Source organism: Globicephala melas, chromosome 5, assembly GCF_963455315.2.
Source record: "Globicephala melas chromosome 5, mGloMel1.2, whole genome shotgun sequence".
NCBI classification, from domain to species: Eukaryota; Metazoa; Chordata; class Mammalia; order Artiodactyla; family Delphinidae; genus Globicephala; species Globicephala melas.
The window spans coordinates 75,449,785-75,471,849 of record NC_083318.1 but is presented as its reverse complement, the minus strand read 5'-3'; the positions used below and the strand labels follow the sequence as shown (position 1 = coordinate 75,471,849).

General features: G+C 42.4%; 1 protein-coding gene across 8 annotated transcripts in view; it reads right to left on the bottom strand.

Moving 5' to 3' along the window:
• Nucleotides 1-22,065, bottom strand: part of CRACD (capping protein inhibiting regulator of actin dynamics) — a 313,531-nt gene that overhangs the window by 37,945 nt on the left and 253,521 nt on the right. For 7 of the 8 annotated variants that reach the window (XM_060299388.1, XM_060299391.1, XM_060299389.1 and 4 more), the window contains 3 exons: nucleotides 7,064-7,254; nucleotides 6,250-6,412; nucleotides 3,416-4,322 (listed from right to left, as the gene is read on the bottom strand). In XM_060299388.1, the coding sequence (XP_060155371.1) occupies nucleotides 4,162-4,322; nucleotides 6,250-6,412; nucleotides 7,064-7,254 (515 nt within the window). In that variant the 3' untranslated portion in view covers nucleotides 3,416-4,161. Of the gene's footprint in view, nucleotides 1-3,415; nucleotides 4,323-6,249; nucleotides 6,413-7,063; nucleotides 7,255-22,065 lie in introns of those variants that run through there. The other variant, XM_060299387.1, reaches the window with a different exon arrangement.

The window sequence follows — 22,065 nt, the reverse complement described above, 5'->3', positions numbered from 1 at the left end:
TTGGGTTTTCCTTCCAGCGGTATGGGACTTGACTATATCACAAATCCTACCCTTCTACCCATCTTGTTGTGTTTCCTTCTTTATGTCTTTAGTTGTAGAAGATCTTTTCTGGACGGTTCTGGTCTTTTTCAAGAAAGGTTATTCTGCAAATAGCTGTGATTTTGGTGTGCCCATGAAAGAAGGTGAGCTCAGCATCTTTCTATTCCACTGTCTTGGCCAGTCCCTCCAGAATGAATTTTTAGAAGAATATTGAGTCTCTTGCAGAATTACAAAGAGGGCTAGAGCTATATACAGCCAGAAACAATGAATGCCTGAAATCATATCATTTTGGCCAGAAGTAGCTGCTGTCCTTGAGGCTCTAAATGCTTATTACCTTATGGCTGACCCCACTAACGCTGGACACTGTTCCCTACCACTGCCAGACTTCCTCACAGTCCCCCCATCTTTTGGTCAGTTGCTCCCAAACCACAGTCCCTTCCAATTTGAAGTGAAACATGTTGTTATGCCCACGAGAGAGTATAGGAAGGCACCTAACAGGCATTTCAACTGTGGTAGGAGGTGAGTGCTGCCCTCTACCAAGACCCACAAGGTAGAGATTTCCGCAAACACAGAAAGGGGATTGAGGCCATAGGTGGCCCAAAAGAACATATCTTCTGCTAGGTTTTAGACCCGTGTGGATTCATCTTTAATGTATTAACCACCTGGAGCTCTTGCTAAATGCACATTACAATTGAGAGGGCTGGAAGGAGGGGGGCTTGGCTTAGCCACACTGGAGACTGAGGCAAAAGGAAACATCAGTAATACTGACCCTGTCTTTATTTAAAATTTTGATATTTGTTCATCATGGAATTTGCGTTAACCTTGATTTTTAAAATATTGCATTAAAATAGCATTCCTCTTGATTACTTGGTTTTTTGGCACCCAAGGCAAGTGCCTTGCTCACGTCACTCACTTTGCCCTTGTCTGGCCTCGTGAGTCAGTAGGTCTGGTCTGCGGCCCTAAGCTGCGTTTCTCACATGCTCTTGGCTTGTGCCCATGCTGTTGTTCCATGGCCCACGCTTTGAGTAAAGAGGTTGTAGGATCATTTTGTCTGAGATGCCAGACCATTCAATTCCAGTTTAGGATTGAGATAAACATTTTATTTGTCCCTACTCATTATTTTTCTCCAAAAACATCTAGTTAAAAGTATAATAAGGTACCATATAAAATGCCTTGAAATTTTTCTTTCTCAACAAAAGCTTTGTATAAATACAAGCTTTCTATAGATGGTCATTGAAATCAGTAAAAACTTCAGCTTGAAATTCCATCAGTGCCGAAGATCTTGTGGGTATTTTTTATTGAAAGATCTTTTTCCTTCAGTAATGGACATTTTACATTAAAACTTTATACAACCAAAATCTCAAAATAATAATAAAATCACACTAAGGTATTTTTATTGTTAAGTCTCTACTTCATTTTATTGTTGATAAAAATATTGCAAGACAATTGTAACTCTAATGTTTCTGCTTTAAAATAAGCAATTAAAACTAAACATCACAAGAAGAGACAATGAATACATACTACAATTTGCTAATAACTGGCTAAAATGATAATTTAATAGTAATTAATGTATAAGAAACAATTGCACTTGAAAAATTAAAAAAGTAAAGAAAAAACCTCTAGTTTTGTAATATGTCTTATGAACAGAGGTTAATCATCTATAACCTTGCCAGGAGAAGTGTATGTTTGTTTAAATTAAAAAAAAAAAAAGCTTGTGTATTTAACTAGTAATCATTCATTTCTTTTAAGTCTTGAATTTTTTATATGCTTTATAGAATTTCCCCCATAGTTTGTTGATCAGAAAAGACTGCAACACAACTAAAGCAAAATAACACTTCATTGGTATTTAGTGCAAAGTAGGAGTAGTTTTTACATGAAATATTAAACATGTAGCCTTTAGAAGTTGTTGGAAGTAAGTGTTATGACTTACTTCCAGTATACTTTCCTCAGTATTACTCTTAAAAAAGATTTTGATGGAAATTTTTTAACTGAGGTATTTCTCCTCCTTTGTATGGGATCAGTGGTAGGTAAGCCAGTACAGAGTTGACTTGTCTACTATTCTTTGTTAATGATCTGATTTATGCACCTGTTCTCTGCCATTACTGTGATATTATTCAAAGCTGACAGGATGACAGAAAAAGACAATGCAGAAGAATTAATGTAGCAGTATAATTCCAGGGCTCTAGGTGGAGAGATTCCTATTAAGAAGTGTTATATTAGTGAGGAAATCATTGAAACTAACAAATGTCTACATATTTGATTTAGAAATGAACATCACTGTGGAAAACATGCAGTGGAATATTAATTGCTTCTCACAGCCATAAAAAAAGTTAACGTTCCATTGATTCTTAACAGTCTGAGGGTCCACTATATATAATATTAACTCCAACTTGCAAAAGTACAACTATCCACTTCACCACACATGCCAGCTGCTACCATGAGGCTGAGCCATCGTTTCCAGAAAGAAAATGCCTTGTATATGGTAAATAACTTTGCTGTCATCCTTTCTTTAAGGTACATAATAGTGTAACAGCACACTGTCTATTGAGTAAGCATAGAGGAAAATGATACTAATAAAATACTAATGTGTTTTTGTAGGAGAGGAGAAAAGGATGTAATTCCTTCCCCTGCTGTACTAGGCAAAGGATTTGTACTTAGATTTTGAAGTCAGGATTGAAGAAAAAGGTAATATGCCAACACCACGAAATGTAGGTTAGTACCAGCAATGTGTGGGTTTGCTGTATTTCTGTGTGTCATGTAAAGCAAATTTAGGGAAATAAAAGTGAACATATGTGGCTTTTAAATTGCCAAGTCCTTTTTTTTAATCACGTGTATAACAACAAGGCCACTTAAAACTCTGAGATGTTTTTAAAGGTAGCAAGGTGAATGCTCTACATTATAAATGCTATTGAACATTTGACTCTAAATATGAATTACTTGATTATGGTAAAGAAAGAAACTTCCCACAGGAAGTCCTTTAGTACAAAGACTTCAAATCTTGTCTTACTGTTAACTTTCCCTAAAGATTTAAAAGATTTTCAGAGACATGTAATGTCAATAAGACTCTTATACCCTGTAATAAATGGCTGGTTTGGGGGGGTTGTTTTATTATTTTTCCTGTCTCACTTTTGCTGCTTTGGGTGAAATGAGCCTCCCGTTCAGAGTTTTAAAATCTAGATTACACTAGAAGCAGTGTGTCCCACACTTCTCAACCTCTGTGATATACCGGAAGTATCTGAAGAGTTTTTACCAGAATATACACATCTGGCCCCATCCTCACAGGATCTCTGATGATTGAGTAGGTCTGGGAGGGAGCCTGAACTTCTTAAGAACAACTGCACTAGATGGGGATTCTCAGAGACAGAGAATTTGTAGCTTCTTTTTTTTTTTTTTTTAATCATTTTAAATAAAAATGTTCCCTAGGAGCCAGCTGGGCCAAATGGTTAACGTGTCCTTGAGGAGAGTTGTGGTATAACGGGGCCCGTAGCTCAACAGTGCGGTAGAAGAGTCAATGGACTCGCTGTCTGTGTTACAGTTTCCTGTTGGGGCAAAATCATGAGAAGCAGACATGGGCAAAGAGTTGGGAGCCAGACTTTTACTTGCAATTCCCAGTTACTCACTGCATTCAGGCAAATGGGCACTCTTGTTTATATAAGATCCTTTCACTATTACTACAGAAAAGGGTAGAAATCCCCAAGCACATGGTAAATGGTTTGGAACAAAGAAACAGGAGTACAGAATCGAGAAAACTATTACAAAGATTGGCAAAAGTACATGTTCTGAGTGGTGTGTGGGTGTACGTGTGTGGAAGGGCCATGGAATGGGTGTGGCAGGCGCTCGTGAGAAGTTCTCAGTCTGGAGATTTTGCTTCATGTGGTCCCTAGGACGGAATTTTCTCTTTAGAATTAGGAGGACCTCAAGGCACCAGGACCTAGGGCTGTGCAAATACACTCTTTACAAGGAACACCACCAGTTCAGTTTCTGAACATTATTTTAGAGCCTATAAAACATGCTGCTTTTCCCTAGCTTCGTTTCTTTCTTTACCTCATATAAAAAATAAATAAATAAAAAGGGCAAGAGAAGAGCCAATAACTGGCAGTAGGAATGGATAAGAGTCACTCTTTACTTAATAATCTGTGGACAGTCGCTCCAGGCCTTGGCTTTCCTTTTGGCCAAAGCCAGCCAGGCTGGTTCTGTTGACACGGGGGCAGCGTCTGGGGTAGAGAATCTCTTTGTGACTTCTTTCACCAGTGGTGCTGGGGGAGCCGAATCAGAGATCTCCACTAGATTGCATTTTGAAGGAAAAGGAGAAAGGAATAAGTCAGAGCCACATTTTGATTTAGCAGAAGTATGAGATTCAGAAAGGAAAACCCAGTGAAACACTGGGTATCTTTGGCGAGAAGAATTAGAGAAAGAAAGCTACGTGATCATAACTGTTACATACAGAATTATGGTGATCACAGTGCAGTCGATTCTAATTTCAGAGAATTTCTAGAAACCTAATTTTCTCTGTGCACAGAAGCTATGCCTGTGTAATAATAAGAGGTAAATTCTGTGATTCTAGGCATACAACCAGTCAATTTCATGAAGAAAAAGCTTAAACCAAGTAGTTTGAAGTTTGAACCTGTTAGCTGGTGAGGTTAAAAGCTACCTCCTCTACCAAGCATGCCCTGGGTCCCTCCTCCCTCTGAGGCCCATGGATCCTGCCAGCTCTTATCACTCAGACTCCTCTGACAATTCCTTTGCATCCTATCACTATTTATCAGACCTTAGAGGCTTTGTGTGGTGAGCGTCCCTTTGTGTGGTGAGGCTTTGTGTGGTGGAGCCAGCTCTGAATTGCATCAACCCTTTGGTGCTTCTAAGAAACCAGGCAGACAGAGGTTGATCTCTTTGACTTTGGAGCTTTCACTATTCTGCAAGAATTCTCTCTTGACACACACCAATATGATGTTTAGAATCCTTAATTCCTGAGTATAAGATCAAACAAAATAATGCCCTTGGAGGTTCTTGAGAAAATGCTCCAAAGTGGTTTTCAAATATAAAGTTTTTTTCTCCTCACCAAATAGTAAATATAGCTTTAATAGTGAGACCTCTTTACATTTCCAGACCTCAGCTAGCAGGTATCCAAGGCATAAAAAAATCTTGGGTCCAGAAGTTGGGTGTCCTCTGAGGAACAGGGCTGCCTAGTGGGAAAACAGATGCCCTAATAACCCCTGAGAGGAAGTTCTTTCAGACCCTCCATCCTCCAAGTGATATGTAACACAGAAATAGTTACAAACATCATTGGATCATTTTATCTTTTAACAGAATAAAGAGTTTTTTTTAACGTGCATGTGTCTCCTATGTGTCATGAACATATAAACACTGCTGTTGTTAATTAACATCAAGGACTTAGAGCACAACAACTTTGCTCTGTAAAGTCACACCTGGGTCAGAAATTTGCTGTCTGAAATCACATCAGTGAGAAGGGACCAGGGACCACCCCACTTTTGCCTGGAGCATCTGAGCCACTTGGATGACCATGATTCAGAGAAACAATTTCCATTTCCAACTGGAGCACAGCTCCAGGTAGGGGTTTTCCAATACAGCTTCCTCACATTTACCTTAAGTTTGTGGTGTCAAAGGAAACAGGCTCCTGAGTCCACTTTTCAGCTCAGGCTTGATACCAACTACTTTGCTTTGAGTCACTGCTTCATTTAAATTTTACCTAAAATTCACCCTTTCCCCTGAATCCTAATATAATGTTATCTCTTGTTTTGTTTAGAAGGTTCTTATGGTGTGCAGTCTTCCTTGCTGCAGTAAGTTAATAAACCTAATTTTGTTGGACTACAGGCAGTGGAGTTGGAGAGGGCTCATATCACCTTGTTAAAGGTTCAGGAAGAGTCACTTGATATCACATTAGTAGCCTGAAATTAGCCATGGTTGGGAGTATTTACACCACAGCAAATACTACAAATCAGAGGTCTCTCCACTCCCTGAAGAACTGATTGTTAAAAGTTTATCATGACACCACTGATAGTGGGTGAGTTTCTGATGATCTTTATCAGACGAGCTTTATCACTGTCAAGAGTTGATGAATGGGGTTGTGAGACAGCTTGTGCTCTGAAATGCCTAAAATGCTGTGCTAGTTATGACGCTAGAGGAAATAAAACACACCCTAAGAAGAAAAACTTTTAAGTACGGTTAAATAGAAATGGACCTGTTCTCTACCTGTCACAGATGTAGGAAGAGTGTTGGCCTTTTTCAGCTGTTCTCGGCGCTCGAGCCTGGACGCTGCTGTCTCTGGCTTCTTCTCTTCTGGCTGAGTGGTGGACTTGTGCAGGGAACCAGCTCTGCTGACACTGCTGCTTCCAGGCTGCGGGCTGACACTGACCTGGATGGACAGAGAAAGTCAGGGGGAGACTGACCATGCAAGGCAAGGCCTTGGAGGCTTCCATTGGCCAGCCCCCATTCTCTGGTCCCAGAGGAGGGGCCAGACTGCAAGGGGGAGCAGTGTGTGCTCAACCACCGAGCCGCTCAGTGCACATGTCCCGAAGAGGGGACGTTACATACTCTCCCAGAAGAGCCCTTCAAATTAACTACACCGTCAGGGCCACAGAGCAAGATTCCTAATTTCCTCTCGACTCACTGCTCAAATAAAATGCTGCTTGTATTTCTCATATAACCTGTGTGAGCGGATTCTGCCAAATCAGGCTAACCGAAGAGCATAAGGAAACCAAATTTCTAACCTAAAACGCCTCCTTGTCCTAACAGTGGTCAGCTTATTGCTCTACTGTCTAAGTATTCTCCACCACTCTCAGCTAGCCTTGTTTTGTTATTGTCGTCTTAAATCCTGTGAACTAAAAGAGCCAAGCTCAGGAACTCTCTGGCGGTCCAGCGGTTAGGACTCGGCCCTTTCACTGCCGGGGCCCAGGTTCAGTCCATGGTTGGGGAACTAAGATCCCGCAAGCTGGGCAGCGCAGCCAAAAGAAGAGAGAGCCAAGCTCAGGAAAACAAAGTTAGAGCTGAAGGCTAAGCTACTTACGTTTTCTTTGGAGAGCTTTTCGGCCTGCTTGGCCTCCCTGGCTTGCTTCCTCTCCTCTCGAGTCGCTTGCTGCTCCCGAAACCCCTTCTGCTTTTGCAGTGCCAACGTTATCCACAGTGGCTGCGCGGTTTCAACTTTCTCCGCAAGTTTGGAGCTGTCTAAAGAGTGTCTGCTCTGAAGCGTCGGCTTTTCTGTGGGAAAAATGACTGTGATATTGTGATGTACAGTAAGAAATACATATTTGGTCTTTGTTTCTGGCACAGAACTAAAACCCTTGCAGTTTCCTAAGTGATGAGAGCATAAAGGTGTCTTCTGTTCTGCTAATGAGGTAACTTTTGGAAAGCACCTAAAGATGGAGGTTGGTTGCCAATAGACCCAATCGTGTGATTAGAGGGTTAGAACTTTTAGTCCCACCCCCAAGCTCTCGGGGAGGGGCGAAGGGTTGGAGGCTGAGTTCAATCACCCATGGCCAATGATTTAATTGATCACGACTATGTGATGAAGCCTCCATAAAAAGCCAAAAGGACTGGTAAGGAGAGCTTCTGAGTTGGGAACACGTGGAGGTGCTGAGAGAGTGACTAGCTCCAAAAGCATGGAAGCTCTGTGCCCCTTTCCCCATTCATCTCTTCCATCTGGCTGTTCCTGAGTTGTATTCTTTATATATAAACTAGTAAGTAAAGTGGTTCCCTGAGCCCCTCTAGCAAATTAATTGAGCAACATAAATTTGCAATTGGCATCTAATTAGATGGGGGCAGTCTGGTAGGACTGAGCCTGTAACTTGTGCAATCTGATGTTATCTCCAGGTAGAAAGTCAGGACTGAGAGAAGTGAGTTGAATTGACACCAGCTGGTGTCAGAGAATTGTTTGGAGGTGTGGGCATCCACCCCCCACATCTCCCCAACAGAGTCAGTAAAAAAATCAGATGTGCATTGAAACTAACTACTCCCTTGTCTCAGTCCCTCATCCCCTAAAGCTTATGACAGTCATCAGGCCAAGAAATAGTCAACTATCCCTTTCTAACACAAATACAGTGCCAATACCTGAGTGACTCCACTGGGTGGGAAAGTAATATATTCAATCAGTGGAAAAAAAACAGGAGCATGTGTCTCCCCTCAAAATGGAAGAAAAAGTAGTCTCAAGTGTCAAAAAACCTCAGGCCTACAGAGGACCCAGGTAGTTATTTGATTCATTGTCCTGCTTTTATTTATTGCTTTTTCACATTTTTTTTCAATGGAAACTTCTCCATGTCCCCACCCACCCCCCTCCATCCAAACAAGTGGAATCCCAACGTATGAAAGAGGAAAAGGGGACACTGCAGCCTAGTGGGGCTGCTGAGGGCACCAGGACTCTGAGGAACACAGTGGGAAGCTGTGATTTTGGTCCAATGCCCTCATTTTTGCTTTAAATTTTTATTTATTTATTTATTTACTGGCACACTGGGTGGCGTGTGGAACTTCCACGACCAGGGATAGAACCCGTGCCCCCCAGTGGAAGCGTGGAGTCTTAACCACTGGACCGCCAGGGGAGTCCCCAGTGCCCTCATTTGATAGATGTGAGTACTTGGGTCCATAACCATCAACTGCAGTGACCACGGTCACCCAGCACTTAGTGCACGGGCTGAAGCCTGAGCCTAGGACTTCTGACTTCCAGTCTGTGCTTTTATTGTGGTGGACTGTCTTGCCTATGCAACTGGGGGCAACAAACTTCCCAGGTAGATGGGGTCTAACACTGAGTAGTAACTGGGCTCTGGAATTGAGCAGACCTGGGTTTGACCTTATGTGACCTTAGAAAAGCTACTTAACCTCTCCAAGCTTTCATTTTCTAATCCATAAAATGGAGATGAGAATGGCACATGCCTCATCAGGCTGATGTGAAGATTAAAAGAGGTCCTCGGTATGAAAACATTTAGAATAGTGCTTGGCATGTAGTAACCGCTCTACAAAAGTGAGTGTTCTTGTTATTTATGTCTGTGAGACAATGATCCCCACTCCCCTTCTACTCCCCAAGTAAAAATTATGCGCTTTTAGAGATAACCATTCTGGCATTGGCATTGAATCCTTTGCTATCTCCAAGGGAAAGGGCCCATTCTAGTCCTGTTCTTTGAAACCAAACAGAAGTCTACACTTTGTTCCAGACCTTACCACACAGGGCTTTCAGTTAAGTGAACTTCATATTGAGGAGAAAGAACCAAAATAAGTTCGAATTGGGAATTCAAGCACAAAAATTCAGGCAGATCCTTAATTTTCTACAGCTCTTAGATCTGTAATGCTGTACAAAGAATTCATATGATGAGCCTTGTGAATTGTAATATTCCTAACCAAATAAGGATTCAGTCATGATCTAACATAGGAAAGAAAACCGACACATTTCAGAAGTATATTTTTAAAAAACTAAAACTGAAACTGAAAGGAGTTTTTGACTAGTTAACCAGAACATCAAAAAATATTTACCACTTCGAGCATTCTACTTAACTGAGAAGCTTTACGTACATTGGAACGAAATGAGTTTCACCTTTTTACTCAAGGGCTGTGTAACACGTGTGCAAAATGGCTAAAAACCAAATTCCCCAGATCTAAGTGATTTCCATTTAAAGCAGTTATGTAAAAGAGTCTCACCTGAACTTGCTTGGGAAGGTCATTCAAGCAACAGGCCAGTTTCCTGCCAACAACTTTGACTGGGTTTATCACAAGGGTCGAAATACCTTTAAAGCATAATTGCCTAAACTTACAGTTGACGAAAATAATTTGAAAAGATAAATCTCTAGCCAGATTTTTATCTTCTTAGATCTGTAGTTTGAATAGTACATCCTGGAGTTATGGACCAGATTCTTTGAAAGGCTGTCACATAATATGTATTAAGGGCCTAACGGGTCTGGATTGTAGTTGGGGATCAATAAACAGAAAACAGGATGTTAAAATGGGACCCATGCCTGAGTTTCAGCCAGGGATGCCCCCAAAGTTCGTAACAAATAATCAATGGCACTTCCTCCTGTGTTCTGAAGTGATGTGCTTGATCACCTACTCAGGACACCAAAACAGCCACCTCGAGGTCCTAGGAAAATCAGAGCTGAGGCAGAAGCAGCCAGAGTAGAGAATTTCTTTGAAATACATTGTTGGAGCATGGTGTGTTCCCACGTCCTCTCCCCAGCAGAGGAAAGGGGGCTAAGCCAAGTGAGAGAATCTCTAATGAGAGCACTCAGATAAACTCCCGGAGTCTGTGGGGCACAGACTTGAGGTTCTGTTTGCACCAGGAAAAGTCCAAAGGCAAGGACGGTGGCTGCCAGGGGCCTGTAGAAGAGGCGTTTGTGCTGGGAAGACATCTGTTACTGAGTGATGCTTGAGGTTCAGGTGCTAGCCATGTGGATGGGGGAGAGAGGGGCAGTCTGGAGGGGAACCAGGGACCCAGGGCTGCCTGGAGGAGGCACCACTGAAGTAGGGGAATTGCAGGAGGAGAAAGAGCCCAGGTGGCACATGAGGGGTCTGAGGAACACACAGAAGAATCAGCACTGAACATCCCCCAAGAGCAGTGAACGTTGCTGCCTCACCTCTCTCCCTTCCTTTGCTCTAGCTATGGAGCCTGTTTCTGGGCCAGGAGGAAGGGCAGAAGTCGACCAGGCCTGCACCCCCACTTTAGGCATTTCAGCCCAAAGCAGGCCAAATTAGGAGGGAGACACTTAGTTTGAAATACTGTTTGGAGTTTGATTATGACACTGGAGGCAGCATATAAATTACTAACATGAGATAGTTGTTACTAAAGGTGCCTAGAGGACTTTTTACTATCAAAAAGTAACTGAAAAGATAGAACTCCAACTCAACAACAACTAAAAATCCCAATTAAAAAACGGGCAAAGGACTTAAATGGACATTTCTCCTAAAAAGACATACAAATGACCAACAGCATATGAAAAGGTGCTCAACATCATTAATCATCAGGGAAATGCAATCAAAACCACAATGAGGTATCACCTCACATCTGTGAGAATGGCACGTGTGTGTGTGTGTGTATGTGTGTGTGTTTATCTCCCAGAAAATAACAGGCGTTGAACAGAATGTGCAGAAATTAGAACGCTTGAGTGATGCTGGTGGGATATAAAATGGTGCAGCCACTATGGAAACAGTAGGGTGGTTCCTCAAAAAATTAAAAATAGAATTACCATATGATCCAGCAATTCCACTTCTGGATATTTATCCAAAAGAACTGAAAACAGGATCTAGAAAAGATATTTGCACATACATATTCATAGCAGTGCTATTCACGATAACCAAGAGGTGGAAGCAACCCAAATGTCCATCATCAGATGAATAAACAAAATGTGGTGTATACATACAATGGGATATTATTCAGCCTTAAATAGGAAGGAAATTCTAATAGATAACTAATGAGAACCTATTGTATAGCACAAGGAACTCTACTCAATGCTCTGTGGTGCCCTAACTGCGAAGGAAACCCAAAAAAGAGGGGATACAGGTATACGTATAGCTGATTCACTTTGCTGTACAGCAGAAACTAACACAACATTCTAAAGCAACTATATGCCAATAAAAATTAATTTAAAAAAAAGGAAATTCTGACACATGCTACAATATGGACAAACCTTAAAAACATTATGTTTAGTGGAAGAAGCCAGTCACAAAAAGACAAATTCTGCATGATTCCACATATATGAGGTATCTAGAGTAGTCAGATTCATAGAGACAGAACGTGAAACAGTGGCTGCCAGGGGCTGGGGGAGATGAAAACGGGAGTTGATTAATGGATACAGAGTTTCAGTTTTGCAAGACGAAAAAGTTCTGGAAATTGGTTGTACAACAGTGTGAATGTAGCATTACTGAACTATACACTGAGAAATGGTTAAGATAATAAATTTTACATTATGTATTTTTTACCACAATAAAAAGAACTTGTAAAAGTGACTGAAAGAATTATGGGGGGGAATCGGGAAGACGGCGTAAGAGTAAGAGGCGGAGATCACCTTCCTCCCCACAGATACACCAGAAATACATCTACATGTGGAACAACTCCTACAGAACACCTACTGAACGCTGGCAGAAGACCTCAGACTTCCCAAAAGGCAAGAAACCCCCCACGTACCTGGGTAGGGCAAAAGAAAAAAGAATAAACAGAGACAAAAGGATAGGGACGGGACCTGCACCAATGGGAGGGAGCCGTGATGGAGGAAAAGTTTCCACACACTAGAAGCCCCTTCGCGGGCGGAGACTGCGGGTGGCGGAGGGGGAAGCTTCGCAGCCGCGGAGGAGAGCGCAGCAACAGGGGTGCAGAGGGCAAAGCGGAGAGATTCCCGCACAGAGGATCGGTGCCGACCGGCACTCACCAGCCCGAGAGTCTTGTCTGCTCACCCTCTGGAGCGTGCGGGGCTGGGAGCCGACGCTCGGGCTTTGGTCGGAGCGCAGGGAGAGGACTGGGGTTGGCGGTGTGAACACAGCCTGAAGGGGGCTAGTGCACCACAGCTGGCCAGGAGGGAGTCTGGGGAAAAGTCTGGACCTGTCGAAGAGGCAAGAGACTTTTTCTTCCCTCTTTGTTTCCTGGTGCGCGAGGAGAGGGGGTTAAGAGCGCTGCTTAAAGGAGCTCCAGAGACGGGCGTGAGCCGCGGCTAACAGCGCAGACCACAGAGACGTGCATGAGGTGCTAAGGCTGCTGCTGCCGCCACCAAGAAGCCTGTGTGCGAGCACAGGTCACTATCCACACCTCCCTTCCGGGGAGGCTGTGCAGCCCGTCACTGCCAGGGTCCCGGGGTCCAGGGACAACTTTCCTGGGAGAACGCACAGCGCACGTCAGTCTGGTGCAACGTCCCGCCGGCCTCTGCTGCCACAGGCTCGCCCCGGATCCGCACCCCTCCCTCCCCACGGCGTGAGTGAGCCAGAGTCCCTGAAGCAGCTGCTCCTTTAACCCCATCCTGTCTGAGTGAAGAACAGACGCCCTCCAGCGACCTACACGGAGAGGCGGGGCCAAATCCAAAGCTGAGCCCCGGGAGCTGTGCGAACAAAGAAGAGAAAAGGAAATCTCTCAAAGCAGCCTCAAAAGCAGCGGATTAAAGCTCCACAATCAACTGGATGTACCCTGCGTCTGTGGAATACCTGAATAGACAACGAATCATCCCAAATTGAGGAGGTGGACTTTGAGAGCAAGATTTACTATTTTTTCCCCTTTTCCTCGTTTTGTGAGTGTGTATGTGTATGCTTCTGTGTGAGATTTTGTCTGTATAGCTTTGCTGTCACCATCTGTCCTAGGGTTCTATCCGTCCGTTTTTCTTAAAAAATTTTTTTTTCTTAATTATTTTTTATTTTTATAACTTTTACCTTACTATATTTTATTTTATCCTTTCCTCTTTCTTTCTTTTCTTCCTTTCTTCCCTCCTTCCTTCCGTCCTTCCTTCCTTCCCTCCCTCCCTCCCTTCTTTCCCTTTCTTTCTCTCTCTCTTTCTTTCTTTCTACTTTTTCTCCCTTTTATTCTGAGCTGTGTGGATGAAACGCTCTTGGTGCTGCAGCCAGGAGTCAGTGCTGTGCCTCTGAGGTGGGAGAGCCAACTTCAGGACACTGGTCCACAAGAGACCTCCCAGCTCCACATAATATCAAACAGCGAAAATCTCCCAGAGATCTCCATCTCAACACCAGCACCCAGCTTCACTCAACAACCAGCAAGCTACAGTGCTGAACACCCTATGCCAAACAACTAGCAAGACAGGAACACAACGCCACCCATTAGCAGAGAGGCTGCCTAAAATCATAAGTCCACAGACACCCCAAAACACACCACCAGACGTGGACCTGCCCACCAGAAAGACAAGATCCAGCCTCATCCACCAGAAAATGGGCACTAGTCCCCTCCACCAGGAAGCCTACACAACCCACTGAACCAACCTTAGCCACTGGGGACAGACACCAAAAACAACGGGAACTACAAACCTGCAGCCTGCAAAAAGGAGACCCCAAACACAGTAAGATAAGCAAAATGAGAAGACAGAAAAACACACAGCAGATGAAGGAGCAAGATAAAAACCCACCAGACCTAACAAATGAAGAGGAAATAGGCAGTCTACTTGAAAAAGAATTCAGAATAATGAGAGTAAAGATGATCCAAAATCTTGGAAATAGAATAGAGAAAATGCAAGAAACATTTAACAAGGACCTAGAAGAACTAAAGAGGAAACAAGCAACGATGAACAACACAATAAATGAAATTAAAAATACTCTAGATGGGATCAATAGTAGAATAACTGAGGCAGAAGAACGGATAAGTGACCTGGAAAATAAAATAGTGGAAATAACTACTGCAGAGCAGAATAAAGTAAAAAGAATTAAAAGAACTGAGGACAGTCTCAGAGACCTCTGGGACAACATTAATTGCACCAACATTCGAATTATAGGGGTTCCAGAAGAAGAATAGAAAAAGAAAGGTACTGACAAAATATTTGAAGAGATTATAGTTGAAAACTTCCCTAATATGGGAAAGGAAATAGTTAATCAAGTCCAGGAAGCACAGAGAGTCCCATACAGGATAAATCCAAGGAGAAACACGCTAAGACACATATTAATCAAACTGTCAAAAATTAAATACAAAGGAAACATATTAAAAGCAGCAAGTGAAAAACAACAAATAACACACAAAGAAATCCCCGTAAGGTTAACTGATCTTTCAGCAGAAACTCTGCAAGCCAGAAGGGACTGGCATGATATATTTAAAGTAATGAAGGAGAAAAACCTACAACCAAGATTACTCTACCCAGCAAGGATCTCATTCAGATTTGATGGAGAAATTAAAACCTTTACAGACAAGCAAAAGCTGAGAGAGTTCAGCACCACCAAACCAGCTTTACAACAAATGCTAAAGGACCTTCTCTAGGCAAGAAACACAAGAGAAGGAAAAGACCTACAATAACAAACCCAAAACAATTAAGAAAATGGTCATAGGAACATAACATATCGATAATTACCTTAAACGTGAATGGATTAAATGCTCCAACCAAAAGACACAGGCTTGCTGAATGGATACAGAAACAAGACCCATATATATGCTGTCTACAAGAGACCCACTTCAGACCTAGAGACACATACAGACTGAAAGTGAGGGGATGGAAAAAGATATTTCATGCAAATGGAAACCAAAAGAAAGCTGGAGTAGCAATTCTCATATCAGACAAAATATACTTTAAAATAAAGACTATTAGAAGAGACAAAGAAGGACACTACATAATGATCAAAGGATCGATCCAAGAAGAAGATGTAACAATTGTAAATATTTATGCACCCAACACAGGAGCACCTCAATACATAAGGCAAATACTAACAGCCGTAAAAGGGGAAATCAACAGTAACACATTCATAGTAGGGGACTTTAACACCCCACTTTCACCAATGGACATATCATCCAAAATGAAAATAAATAACGAAACACAAGCTTTAAATGATACACTAAACAAGATGGACTTAATTGATATTTATAGGACATTCCAACCAAAAACAACAGAATACAGATTTTTCTCAAGTGCTCATGGAACATTCTCCAGGATAGATCATATCTTGGGTAACAAATCAAGCCTTGGTAATTTAAGAAAATTGAAATTGTATCAAGTATCTTTTCCGACCACAATGCTATGAGACTAGATATCAATTACAGGAAAAGATCTGTAAAAAATACAAACACATGGACGCTAAACAATACACTACTTAATAACAAAGTGATCACTGAAGAAATCAAAGAAGAAATTAATAAATACCTAGAAACAAGTGACAATGGAGACACGACGACCCAAAACCTATGGGATGCAGCAAAAGCAGTTCTAAGAGAGAAGATTATAGCAATACAATCCTACCTTAAGAAACAGGGGCTTCCCTGGTGGCGCGGTGGCTGAGAGTCTGCCTGCCGATGCAGGGGATGCGGGTTCGTGCCCCGGTCCAGGAGGATCCCACATGCTGTGGAGCGGCTGGGCCTGTGAGCTATGGCTGCTGGGCCTGCGCGTCCGGAGCCTGTGCTCCACAACGGGGGAGGCCACAGCAGTGAGAGGCCCGCGTACCGCAAAGAAGAAAAACAAACAAAAAAAACAAACAAAAAAAGAAACAGGAAACATCTCGAATAAACAACCTAACCTTGCACCTAAAGCAGTTAGAGAAAGAAGAACAAAAAAATCCCAAAGTTAGCAGAAGGAAAGAAGTCATAAAGATCAGATCAGAAATAAATGAAAAAGAAATGAAGGAAACGATAGCAAAGATCAATAAAACTAAAAGGTGGTTCTTTGAGAAGATAAACAAAATTGATAAACCATTAGCCAGACTCATCAAGAAAAAAAGGGAGAAGACTCAAATCAATAGAATTAGAAATGAAAAAGGGGAAGTAACAACTGACACTACAGAAATACAAAAGATCATGAGAGATTACTACAAGCAACTGTATGCCAATAAAATGAACAACCTGGAAGAAATGGACAAATTATTAGAAAAGCACAACCTGCCAAGACTGAACCAGGAAGAAATAGAAAATATGAACAGACCAATCACAAGCACTGAAATTGAAACTGTGATTAAACATCTTCCAACAAACAAAAGCCCAGGACCAGATGGCTTCACAGGCGAATTCTAGTAAACATTTAGAGAAGAGCTAACACCTGTCCTTCTTAAACTCTTCCAAAATATAGCAGAGGGAGGAACACTCCCAAACTCATTCTACGAGGCCACCATCACCCTGATACCAAAACCAGAAAAGGATGTCACAAAGAAAGAAAATTACAGGCCAATATCACTGATGAACATAGATGCAAAAATCCTCAACAAAATACTAGCAAACAGAATCCAACAGCACATTAAAAGGATCATACACCATGATCAAGTGGGGTTTATTCCAGGAATGCAATGATTCTTCAATATACGCAAATCAATCAATGTGATACACCATATTAACAAATTGAAGGAGAAAAACCATATGATCATCTCAATAGATGCAGAGAAAGCTTTCGACAAAATTCAACACCCATTTATGATAAAAACCCTGCAGAAAGCAGGCATAGAGGGAACTTTCCTCAACATAATAAAGGCCATATATGACAAACCCACAGCCAACATCGTCCTCAATGGTGAAAAACTGAAAGCATTTCCACTAACATCAGGAACAAGACAAGGTTGCCCACTCTCACCACTCTTATTCAACACAGTTTTGGAAGTTTTAGCCACAGCAGAGAAGGAAAAGAAATAAGAGGAATACAAATCTGAAAAGAAGAAGTAAAGCTGACACTGTTTGCAGATGATATGATACTATACATAGAGAATCCTAAAGATGCTATCAGAAAACTACTAGAGCTAATCAATGAATTTGGTAAAGTAGCAGGATACAAAATTAATGCACAGAAATCTCTTGCATTCCTATACACTAATGATGAAAAATCTGAAAGTGAAATCAAGAAAACACTCCCATTTACCATTGCAACAAAAAGAATAAAATATCTAGGAATAAACCTACCTAAGGAGACAAAAGACCTGTATGCAGAAAATTATAAGACACTGATGAAAGAAATTAAAGATGATACAAATAGATGGAGAGATATACCATGTTCTTGGATTGGAAGAATCAACATTGTGAAAATGACTCTACTACCCAAAGCAATCTACAGATTCAATGCAATCTCTATGAAACTACCACTGGCATTTTTCACAGAACTAGAACAAAAAATTTCACAATTTGTATGGAAACACAAAAGACCCCGAAGAGCCAAAGCAATCTTGAGAACGAAAAACAGAGCCGGAGGAATCAGGCTCCCTGACTTCAGACTATACTACAAAGCTACAGTAATCAAGCCAGTATGGTACTGGCACAAAAACAGAAATATAGATCAATGGAACAGGATAGAAAGCCCAGAGATAAACCCACGCACATATGGTCACCTTATCTTTCATAAAAGGAGGCAGGAATGTACAGTGGAGAAAGGATAGCCTCTTCAATAAGTGGTGCTGGGAAAACTGGACAGGTACATGTAAAAGTATGAGATTAGATCACCCCCTAACACCATACACAAAAATAAACTGAAAATGGATTAAAGACCTGAATGTAAGGTCAGAAACTATCAAGCTCTTAGAGGAAAACATAGGCAGAACACTCTATGACATAGATCACAGCAAGATCCTTTTTGACCCACCTCCCAGAGAAATGGAAATAAAAACAAAAATAAACAAATGGGACCTAACAAAACTTCAAAGCTTTTGCACAGCAAAGGAAACCATAAACAAGACCAGAAGAGAACCCTCAGACTGGGAGAAAATACTTGCAAATGAAGCAACTGACAAAGGACTAATCTCCAAAATTTACAAGCAGCTCATGCAGCTCAAAAACAAAAAAACAAACAACCCAATCCAAAAATGGGCAGAACACCTAAATAGACATTTCTACAAAGAAGTTATACAGACTGCCAACAAACACATGACAGAATGCTCAACATCATTAATCATTAGAGAAATGCAAATCAAAACTACAATGAGTTATCATCTTACACCAGTCAGAATGGCCATCATCAAAAAATCTAGAAACAATAAAGGCTGGAAAGGGTGTAGAGAAAAGGGAACACTCTTGCACTGCTGGTGGGAATGTGAATTGGTACAGCCACTATGGAGAACAGTATGGAGGTTCCTTAAAAAACTACAAATAGAACTACCATATGACCCAGCAATCCCACTACTGTGCATACACCCTGAGAAAACCATAATTCAAAAAGAGTCATGTACCAAAATGTTCATTGCAGCTCTATTTACAGTAGCCCAGAGATGGAAACAACCTAAGTGCCCATCATCGGATGAATGGATAAAGAAGATGTGGCACATATATACAATGGAATGTTACTCAGCCATAAAAAGAAACGAAATTGAACTATTTGTAATGAGGTGGATGGACCCAGAGTCTGTCATACAGAGTGAAGTAAGTCAGAAAGAGAAAGACAAATACCGTATGCTAACCCATATGTATGGAATTTAAGAAAAAAAATATATTATGAAGAACCTATGGGTAAGACAGGAATAAAGACACAGACCTACTGGAGAACGGACTTGAGGATATGGGGAGGGGGAAGTGTGAGCTGTGACAGGGCGAGAGAGAGGCATGGACATATATACACTAACAAATGTAAGGTAGATAGCTAGTGGGAAGCAGCCACATGGCACAGGGATATCGGCTTGGTGCTTTGTGACCGCCTGGAGGCGGTGGGATAGGGAGGGTGGGAGGGAGGGAGATGCAAGAGGGAAGAGATATGGGAACATATGTATGTGTATAACTGATTCGCTTTGTTATAAAGCAGAAACTAACACACCATTGTAAAGCAATTATACCCCAATAAAGATGTTTAAAAAAAAAAAAAGACAGGAATAAAGACACAGACCCTACTAGAGAATGGACTTGAGGATATGGGGAGGGGGAAGGGTAAGCTGTGACAAAGCGAGAGAGTGGCATGGACATATATACACTACCAAACTTAAAATAGATAGCTAGTGGGAAGCAGCCGTATAGCACAGGGAGATCAGCTCGGTGCGTTGTGACCACTTAGAGGGGTGGGATAGGGAGGGTGGGAGGGAGGGAGATGCAAGAGGGAAGAGAGATGGGAACATATGTATATGTATAACTGATTCACTTTGTTATAAAGCAGAAACTAGCACACCACTGTAAAGCAATTATACTCCAATAAAGATGTTAAAAAAAAAAAAAGAATTATGCCCAAGATATTATCCAAGAGATGGGGGAAAAATGAGCAAAACAGCCAAAAAAAAAAAAAAAAAAAAAACAGTAAATAAAACAAGGTTTTGCTAAATTCTATGGAATTTTTGAATAATTTTTTTGAACAAATATATGACTATGGTCATTCAGTCCAAGAAGTAACATTAGGAACATTAATGTAAAAAGTGTTTCTAGAGGCTTAATTACAGCATTTTACAAATACCAGGTGAGAATTACAGCAAGAAGTCCTAGGGTAACAAATGGGAAGATCATTTAACCCGGGAAAGAACTCCTCATCCAGGTTTTACCACTATGAGGAACAGGCAAGTCACCTAACTTTTTGGATGTTGATGTCCTCATCTGTAAAATGGAGCCAGGACAATGCACACGTGCTGTGAGATGAAATGAGATGGTGTAAACAGAAGCCCTTTGTAAGTGATTAAGCACAAAGGATTACTGTTGTTGAAATTTTCCACAACAGTAAAATCCCTAACTTCAGTCAAGGTTTTAAAAGACAGAGAAGTTCTTTGTTAATCGCATAATCTTTTTAATGGGGGAGTTCAAAGTGTCTAAAGTTTTATTTTGTGACAATGCTTAAACCTATTCTCTTTCATTCTAAACTCACTGCATGAGGAGAACCACAGCCAGCCCACTCAAGTTCCCCCCTCTAGGCTCTGGGGAGACGAGCAAGTGTATCCTGGCATCTAATCACTGCTCCTGTAGGTCACTTCTTGGGAGAAAGGACCACTTAGTATCTGTCCTACCCACTGGAAGGAGGTGAGAATCTCAGCATGAGATGATATCTGGTGATATCTATAATCAAAGCATAGGAGGACAGACACTGGGGGATTATCATTGCTATTTCCATTCCCACTGGAGTGGGTTCAGTCAATGCCTTCCCAGGGCCTTGGGCCCATGTATTGGTCCTTGCTGACCTCTACCTAGGGAATGGAGACCCCTTTCTAAATTGGTGTCTCCAAAAAAGGGTGTGTGTGTGCCTTCAAGGATGTGCAAGGCAATTCACTGAGAGTGAAGAAAGAAAAGATTAAAATTTCTATTTACCTATTTTAAAATCCAGAAATAATAGAATCGAGCTTTTCTAATACTGAGTACCCAGATGCAGACACCTCACTCAGCCCATGTATCAGAAGGCTGTGTATAACCAATGGTATGTTTAAGGACTCCGGAAGCGGGGAGGGATGGAGATGGCAGAGTAGGAAGATGTAGAGCTCTCACCTCCTGCCACCAACACATGAAAAATACATCTACATGCAGAACACTTTTCATGGAACCCTAGCGGGAAACTGGCAGAAGAACTCCTATCAACCAAAGTTGCAAGAAAGATTTCCACATGACTGGGTAGGATGGACAAAAAGGCATAGGGTTGGGACCCCTGCCCCTGAGAGGGATCTGAAAGGAAGAGAAGGTCGGTATGGGTGGACCCTTGCCCTGGGGAGCCAGCAGGTTGAGCCACAGACTGGGCATCCCAATCCTAGTGTTGTACATGGAAGGAGACAAGTCCCCTTGGCCGCCGGGAGAACCTCTGGGACAGACAGAAGGGCTGGAGAAGCCTAGACTCTACTCGTGAGGAGTGTGCATGCACTGGTTGGTCAACAATCATGGTGGAGAGAACTCTGCACTGGTGGCTGCCACCTTGCTGCACTCCCCAGTCTGAGCTGGGTGAACACCCCAGCCCCACTCACTCCACACCACCGCTTGGCGTGAGACCTGGGCCAACTGGCCCCCTGGGGAAAGACTCAGTCTAGCTACACAGAGACACACTGGGGGCCCTGGGTGTGATCCGGTGGGGTGGTGGTCACTGTCAGTGTGTGCTCAGGCGGCCCCACAGGAGCATGCCGCAGTTTGTCCCCCAGCCTAGCAAGAGCGCCCCACCCACTCCACACTGCAGCTTCGCTCTGGATCTGGGGCAGACAGGTCCCGGGAGAAAACGGCCACAGAGGCAGCCCGTGTTTCTGGTGGCAGCACAGCCATCTCAATTCCTGCAGCCACAACACCCGGGTCCCCAGCCTACTCCACGCCACAGCCTTGCACCAGATCGAGGATGAACACGACAGGGGAAGGGACGTAACCCTGCGCTGCGTCTGAGCAGAACCGCGGACGCCTACAAAGGAGGTGCACAGGTCCTCTGGACGTGTGGGCCTCACTTGCCTCAGCAATCCTCTCCTTTGGGGCAAGGCTTGGTTAAAAAGGACGATAGTGTCTTCCATAAGGCAAGTAACCAAACCAACATCTCTGGGAAACAGCTGTTTTCTCTGCAAAAATCACCCCAAACCTAAACA